Source organism: Aulostomus chinensis, chromosome 19, assembly GCF_037954235.1.
Source record: "Aulostomus chinensis isolate RoL2024-O1b breed Wild chromosome 19, RoL_Achi_v1.0, whole genome shotgun sequence".
NCBI classification, from domain to species: domain Eukaryota; kingdom Metazoa; phylum Chordata; class Actinopteri; order Syngnathiformes; family Aulostomidae; genus Aulostomus; species Aulostomus chinensis.
In genome coordinates, this window is record NC_141338.1 from 1,657,317 (window position 1) to 1,665,804 (window position 8,488).

The 8,488-nt window shown below is 50.1% G+C and overlaps 1 protein-coding gene across 5 annotated transcripts in view; it reads right to left on the minus strand.

Annotated features, from left to right (window-relative positions):
- The window catches only part of rasgrf2a (Ras protein-specific guanine nucleotide-releasing factor 2a), a 28,185-nt gene extending 19,994 nt beyond the window's left edge, over positions 1–8,191 (minus strand). For 4 of the 5 annotated variants that reach the window (XM_086186947.1, XM_086186945.1, XM_086186944.1 and 1 more), the window contains exon 1: positions 7,477–8,191. In XM_086186947.1, coding sequence (XP_086043073.1) covers positions 7,477–7,755 — 279 coding nt within the window. In that variant the 5' untranslated portion in view covers positions 7,756–8,191. Of the gene's footprint in view, positions 1–6,756; positions 6,933–7,476 lie in introns of those variants that run through there. The other variant, XM_086186946.1, reaches the window with a different exon arrangement.
- Between the last annotated feature and the right edge of the window lie 297 nt (positions 8,192–8,488).

Below are 8,488 nucleotides of genomic sequence, written 5' to 3' on the forward strand. Positions count from 1 at the left end.
ACACTCACTCACTCACACACACACACACACACACTCACTCACTCTCACACACACACACACACACACACACACTCACTCACTCTCACACACACACACACTCACTCACTCTCACACACACACACTCACTCACTCACACACACACACACACGAACACACACACACACACACACACACACACACACACACACTCACTCACTCACACATCAACAACTGGTTGAGCTTGGCCTTTTCCTGCATTTAACGTTTCCAAATTAAGACGTTGTGGGATTCGCCACCGATGCAGCCGCCGCCGCAAGCTGGGCTGGCGGTACGTTCTTCACACATGTACACTGGAGTATACGTCCAGAGTTTTACTGCGGTTTCCAACCTTGCATCACATGACCTGCCACCTGTTTTATGGCCTGATTTGTAAATGCAGTGACATTGGTATGTTGACTGCTAACACGTGACGCGACTCAAAGTGGTCAGTAGGATGAAGCCGGTGATGCGAACGCATCGCCTCCGTCCGCCTCTGCGTCTGCTGTATGGAGTTCTCGGCCTGGTATCTGTGAGGAGAGAGTGAGACATGCAGCACTCCTCCTCTACGTTCTGGCGCTTGGTGTTGACGACGCCTCTGCCACAGGGAAGCTCTCAGACCTTTAGGGAAACCACCTCACTTCATGACACTGTCTGAAACTGCCAAGAACCTCAGGATGACAACCAGCTGTCCTCCTGCTCCTCCCACAGGGAACAGCCCGCTCCTGCAGGCTCGCCCTCTACATCACGCCTCACTAGGGGAAGCAGCTCAGTGGTGCCGACACAATCACCCAACCTGGACTTCTGGAGCGCCGTCTTAGCAGGGTGACCCGCCTCTGCCCACTGATCTTTACCGTGCACCCAGAATACCGCCGCTCTTGTCGACAAACCAAAATGCTGACACGTCACTGCCCTCGTCTGACCTCTCCGCCGACTTCCTGTGTCTGTGTGCATAAAACTCTGTGTCAGAAACTGAATTCTAGATGTTCACATGAAGTTGGTATGTAAACTTTCCCTGCTGATGAAAGCCATCCAGCATGGCAGCACCTTCCTCTCTCCTCTGTGGCGGCCCTGGGGAGAAAGTCGGCCCGTGTAGTAATGATGTAACGATAAGCGGGTGAGAGACACTTGCTAGCGTGTGCTGGACCAGAGAGAGGCTTAAGGGCTTGTTTATGTGTGTGTGTGTGTGTGTGTGTGTGTGTGTGTGTGTGTGTGTGTGTTGGGGGGGGGGGGGGTTACATAACCATCCAGGCTTGAACAGCTCCTTGCTTCGCTAATACGGCTTCCCTGGCCACGAGCCTGCTTTAAGCTGCAGGATAACAATGAGAGAGACAGACAGACAGACAGACAGACAGACAGAGGGAGGGATGGAGGGATGGAGGGATGGAGGGAGGTTTAATGCCCTACACCCTGCATCCCAACACCCTGCCGCAAAAATCAGTTCATCTGTCTGGCAAACACAGACACAAATATGAGGGCTAGCATGAGCAGGCAGCTCTCAGCGCTAACATGATGCAACCTGCAGGACAGGATGGGGTTGTTTTTGACAGGCATTTTAGATTCAGTTTTAGTCTTTGGACTAAATGCTTCTTAGTTCTCGTCCCATGTTCGTCATTTCTATCCTTGATAGTTTTAGTCGATGAAAACTCAAAGGTTTTAGTCAAATATCAAAGATCCTCTACATAAAGATGTGTGTGTGTGTGTGTGTGTACTTAAGAGGCCACTCCAGTGTTAGAATGAAGCACTGAACTGATCCACCTTCAAAGGGGAGTTTCCCCTCTTTTTCTCTCTCTACCTTTTACTTTTATTACTTTGTTGCAGAAGCAGACGACAGAAACTGCATCTCAGGGCGAGCCTCACAGACTAAAGCTACGCTTCAATCATCCCTCTGTTCAGGACCACCCGACACTGCTGCTGCTGCCTGGTGAGAGTCTGGTCCACTGCAGACAGGCCCAGACTGTCTCTGTGTGTGTGTGTGTGAGAGAGAGACTTTTAGTGTGTGTGTGTGTGTGTGTGTGTGAGACTTTTAGTGTGTGTGTGTGTGTGTGTGTGTGACAGACTTTTAGTGTGTGTGTGTGTGTGTGTGTGTGACAGACTTTTAGTGTGTGTGTGTGTGTGTGTGTGTGTGTGTGACAGACTTTTAGTGTGTGTGTGTGTGTGTGTGTGTGACAGACTTTTAGTGTGTGTGTGTGTGTGTGTGTGTGTGTGTGACAGACTTTTAGTGTGTGTGTGTGTGTGTGTGTGACAGACTTTTAGTGTGTGTGTGTGTGTGTGTGTGACAGACTTTTAGTGTGTGTGTGTGTGTGTGTGTGTGTGTGACAGACTTTTAGTGTGTGTGTGTGTGTGTGTGACAGACTTTTAGTGTGTGTGTGTGTGTGTGTGAGAGAGACTTTTAGTGTGTGTGTGTGTGTGTGAGAGACTTTTAGTGTGTGTGTGTGTGTGTGACAGACTTTTAGTGTGTGTGTGTGTGTGTGACAGACTTTTAGTGTGTGTGTGTGTGTGTGTGACAGACTTTTAGTGTGTGTGTGTGTGTGTGACAGACTTTTAGTGTGTGTGTGTGTGTGTGTGTGAGAGACTTTTAGTGTGTGTGTGTGTGTGTGAGAGACTTTTAGTGTGTGTGTGTGTGTGAGAGAGACTTTTAGTGTGTGTGTGTGTGTGTGTGTGAGAGACTTTTAGTGTGTGTGTGTGTGTGTGTGAGAGAGACTTTTAGTGTGTGTGTGTGTGTGTGTGAGAGACTTTTAGTGTGTGTGTGTGTGTGTGTGTGTGTGTGTGAGAGAGACTTTTAGTGTGTGTGTGTGTGTGTGTGAGAGAGACTTTTAGTGTGTGTGTGTGTGTGTGTGTGAGAGACTTTTAGTGTGTGTGTGTGTGTGTGTGAGAGAGACTTTTAGTGTGTGTGTGTGTGTGTGTGAGAGACTTTTAGTGTGTGTCCTGATGATGGGGGCGTGGCCATTAGGACCAACAGCTCCGGCTGGCTCCATTCTGATGTTTGAGCTCTTGATTGACATTGCATTCTTGTTCTACTTGGCGGAAAAAACGCATGTTTTGAAACTTTGATCGTCCACCAACTAACAATTTAGTCTCGTCTCGTTCTCGTCAGACGAAAATGAGTACAATTTGGTCACATTTTAGTCTTCACAGGGCGATGGTGACGTTCGTCTTAGTCTCATTTTCGTCATGGAAAAAAGGGTCTGCCGTCATCAGGAGAGGGGGTGACAGGAGCTCTTCCACCATTTGATCTGCTTTTATTTCTAGTTTTGTGCCTTTGTTTTTGTGTGAGTTGACTGAAGTCCAGACAGAGTTCCTGCATGCCTTCATCAGAGCAGTTATGTTTGATCAAATTCTGCAGTTTCCCAACATCTTTTTACTCTGACTTGCGGTGGATTCGTTTGTTTACAAAAACAATGAGAGATTAGGATGTTCCCGTCGTCGCCGCCGCTCTTTAATTCCCCTGGAACGTTGTCGATGGTTCCTTTTAACTGAAAGCACAGTTGAATGTTCGGATACATCTCGCCTACCACTGCAGATCAACCTCTATGTCTCCTTCCTGTTTGCACACGCCTGAGTGGGTCCGCCATCTTGGGCTGCTAGTTACTGCAACAGGAAACCTAGAAAAACCACGTTAGCTCGAGTTCGTCCCTCAAGCTATTTAAATCACTCAACAACAGAAGTTAAAGGCACAATCTGCCACATGTACATGCTAAGGGTTAGCATTAGCTATTGGCTAATATGACCTTATCGCCACCATCATATGCTAACCCCGCCCCATAATTCACCTTCTACAACCAGCCAACACAAATCAACGAGCAGTTGCACTTAATAAGATGAAATAATTCCTAAAATACATCGCAACTCAAAGAAATTACACACTAACAGGAAACCATTAACCGCGAGTGACACTGAAAGTAGCCGCCGAAGATGGCGAGCGCACTTGCACACGTGTGAAGAAAAGCAGAAGTAATTCCCTGGACCTCGATGGTTCCTCTGACACAGCCACGCCCCACCTGGTCAATACTGCAATATTCTGTCAAAAATACAATTTTGACAAATTACATTTTTTTGGTAACTTTTCCCAAGTTGCTGAAACTTTGCTTGAACACGTAAACATGATTGAGGGCAAAAAGCTCTTTCAGTGGATGGACGTTGGCGGGGCTGCGTGACCAATATCGCCACGCTCCTAACGACTGACGGTCGCTGGTCACGGCGCTCTAGCAGCAGGAACAATTAAACACATTTTGTTCCTTGACGGACATTTTTACTGAACAATGGAAGAAGGTATGGCCCAGGGTTATTTGATGGTCTTGGTACTCTGACATTTGGCCGCTGTGCCCTCAACTGTTTGGGGACACAGTGACAAATGCTGGACTACGATAGGAGAAATGGGTTTGCTTCACACGCAGATCCAGTGGACTGATCCGCCAGCGGTACAGCAAAAGGCCACCGACAGCACAGGTACCAGTGGTGTGTGTGTGTGTGTGTGTGTGTGTGTGATGCAGCTGTGTTGACTTGGTATTCAGACTGACTGCAGGCTAAAGGACCAGCGAGGATTCTATTCTTAGTCGAGCACAGCAGCATCCCAGAGCACCGCCACCTTTACAGAACACTCACAAACACACAGGGCTACCAGCTGACAGAGTCCTCCTGTGGTATTTACATGTGATTGAAGGACTCAAACAAGTTTGTATTCGCCTTGAAGCTGAGCTCTCCTTGTTCTGACAGTCCCCGTCGGAACAAAGCAGCGAAATGCATAATTCAAACTGTCTTAAAAAGAGAGAGAGACGGTATTTTATCTTTAATCTCCATCATCGCAAACCTCTCTGTCTGCTTCCTGTACCTCTGTGTTACAGTAGCCAAGCCAACTTCAACTCGCAACCTCATCACCATAGCAACACATCAGCCAGGTGGCGGGTTGCTGCACAGGTTAGAGTCCTGTAGTCGGCAGCTCCATTAGCATAAAGCTACCGCAGCCGAGGACGCATCATTCACGTCAGGTTTGCTTTCACTGGGCCGCTGCCATCCGACCCGGTACAACAATGATGGCTGCAACTGTTGGACTCAGAACCGCCTGATGAAGAGCACCTGGAGAACACCTGGAAAATACCTGAAGGGCACCTGGAAAGGGTACACCTTCACCAGGGTGATTAATGACATGACAGAATTCCGGAACTGAACCGATTGTTCCTCAACAAGTTCTATCGTCCCACCAGATCCCAACAAAATCCATCCACAACATTGTTAGCAGCTCCTGCACGCGAGCCCTCGAAGGTTCTCACGTAATTCCTAAGCATCCAAAAGAATCCTTCTTGGTTCGCATCATTGTCAGGTTCGTTTTTTGATCAAGGTGTTCAGGTGTTTCCAGTAAACTGGAACTGGACAATTAAGGATTTGGATTGGCGTCCATATTAGGCAATAGTCGTGGAAAAACCACCCTCACGGTAGGGAGGAGCATGCGCACCTGAGACGTAGCTCTCGGCTTACAGGTAGTTTTCATATTAGTGGTTCTGAAGTAGTACTCGGTAGTACCCGCCCCATTACTTCATACTGCAACTTCTGAGTCTCCTTTTGCTTTAAATAACAAAGTCCAAACCAGATCTCCAAGAACCAGAAGTGGCCCGTCTTACTTCTCTCCAAGCAGAACCCCAGCTTGTCCTCACCGTCTACCAACTGCACCTCTGCAGGACAGACGGTTTCTTCGAGTCGCCACGAGAGACTTTTTTTTCCAGCATCAACATCCGACAGGACGACAGAAGGTTCAGTTTGTGTCAGTACATGGAGATTACGACCCTGCAAACGGCACCCACACTCCTGTTCATGGATCTGATGGTTATCACACCAGCCGACCGGATAAAATCACCTCGCTGCTGGTTTGAGGAGAGCGAACCAGAAAAGAGCTGAGTCAGCAGCTGCATCACACAGATGGAAGTTTCTCGGTTGTTTTGCTGGACGTCGCTCTATTAAATACTCCACACACAGAAACTCGGCGCTCCTTCCTGTCACACCAAATACTCAAAAACAGAACCACAGCCTACCCCCCCCCCCCCCACCCCCCCAGCAGACGTTGTGACATTGTTCTGATCGGTCACAGTCAGCGAGGCTGCATTCTCCCGCTTGTGAGGGGAGATATTCCCTCTGGTCTGGACTGGGAACAAAGGAGGTGAACCAATTACTCCAAAATAAAGTTCTAACAATACCAAGAGGGTTCAATTCAGGTGGTGGCAGGTTCCTGGACCGCGGAACTGCAGTGCTAAAACACACAACAGAGGGAACTTATTAACCGTCACTCAGGACCGACGCCAGGGAGCAGCCATCTTCTCCATCTACTCACAGGTTCCCGTTTCAGTCACATGACTTCGTTCAGACCCAACTACTAATGGAGGAAGAGATCAGCAAATCAAATGAAAAGTTTCAGCTCTGATGTGATGAATCCTGTTTGGCTCCACCTCGCCAGGTCCCCCAGGACGCCGCTGCTCCTCGCTGCAGCAACTATTGATTTCACTCCCCCGTATCCCAGAATGCAAAGTGCACTTTGCTGTTAGCAAAGTAGATCCTGATGTTGGGTGGGATAGTGGACTCATCCCACTGGAACCTAAGTGGACTAAACACTACCAACCTCCAGGAGACGCAGACTGAGAGCTGTGGCGACGACGCGCCCGGCCAGAGGAAAGCAACCGTGATCACGTCAGAGTTTGACAGCAGTTTACAAAACTCACAGCAGAAACGATTTCATGTCTCACGCTCAAAGACCTGCGGTGTGCTGGTGCACCGGTTCTGTGGTCCGGTCCGGTTCCCAGCTGAGCCACCGGCCACGCCCCTGGGGTTCTAACGCCAGCCTGTCCTGACCCACGGGGTCACGTCTCTTCAGGACCGACCATGACCCCGGTAGAGACCAGAAGTGGCTTCAAACTGTGCTCCAGCGCTCGACAGCGACCGTTCAGACGGACGACCGTCGAAACAGCACCCGGAACCGAGGGTCTCTGGTTCAGGCTCCTGCTGGCTGTGGCGGGGGTCGTCGTGACAACCAGACTCAGCTGCAGCTCCATTCAAATGCCTCGTTTGTCCAGTTGGAGTCAAAACAAAGTAACTTCATTGTCACTTCACACCAGCAGAGTGAAACACTGATTTAAACCAACGTCATCATGACGATGAGCATCCAGCTAATAGTTTTCATTAATCACGTGACACAAATCGCTAGAAAACGGTGACAAAATCCAAAACAATGAAAATTCTGTTTGCCATCACGCAAATCCAAGAGACAAACAAGGACGTTCATATCAGATTCTTCACATTTCTGAATACGCTTGAAAGACTGGCGAGGTATTTATCAAACCGTCTTATTCACCAAACGGTGGTGAAACCTCTCGGTCCGAAGTCATTTTACAAGTTTTGTGAAACTAAAACAGGCTGAACTCTTAACTGGTGTCCCCGGGCGCCTCTCCCATCACTCCCATCACGCCCAGCACGCACCTGCTGTTTCTCCGTGGGCTCCTTGCTGACGGCGGACACCTTGGGCGCCGGCGCCCGCTCACACGTGCAACCCTCCAGCAGGTAGATCCCGGAGGGCCTCGCGCTCTGGTCGTTCTCGAAGTAGAAGAGAACGTTCTGGTAGAGGGCGAAGAACTTCTCGGCCCAGCGGCTGTTCTCCGCGGTCTTCTTGCTCAGGAACCCGCGCTTGGTTCCTTCTTTACGCGCGACCACCGACAGGTACAGCGCGTGGCCCTCGTTGTAGCGCACGCTCTTCTGCATGGTTCTTTGTTTTGTTTTGGTTTCTTGTTTCTTTTTCCAGGTCCCACCGGAATCCTGCTTCGGGTTCTTGTTTGGCAGCCAACTTCACGCAGGGGTCCGCCGGGCCCCGCGTCACATCCTCCTGGCGGCCGGGGCTGCCTCTAGTCCCGGCGGAGCGCGCGCTGGAGGTCGCGGTAATCCGGCTTCACCATGGTGAGCGCAGCGCTCGGGACCCGCACCAGCTGTAGAACCACCTCCTCACGGTGCCATGCTCCAAAGTTTGGTGGGGGAGTTAACCGGGATGCTTTTTTTCTGCAGGGGGGGCGGGGAGAGAGACGTTTGAAAACAAGAACGATTGACGTTCCGCCAGCGACGCGAAACAGAAATAGACTCCGGGAACAGACGGCGAAAACAGAATCACGGCGGAGATCAGCGCTAATCGGCTTTGACACCAATTTAAAGAGACAGGTCGCTGCAGCCCCCCTCGCGCAGACAGGTGCACAGGGGCGCGTGAGCCGGCAGGTGTGCTGCCGTTAGAACGCCCCCCCCCCCCCCCCCCCTCCTCTTGTTCCTCCTTGTGGAACGATGGAGGCGCAGGGAGTCTTCTGATCATGGAGGACCGTCAAGTGTCAATCATCTGGTTCTAAGGGGGCGGGGCTACGAGGAGGATTTGTGACATCACAAATATTCCACAGCTGATCTCGGGTCCAGTTTTCAGACACAAAGTGGACCTCAGAAGCCTTCAGCTCACAAA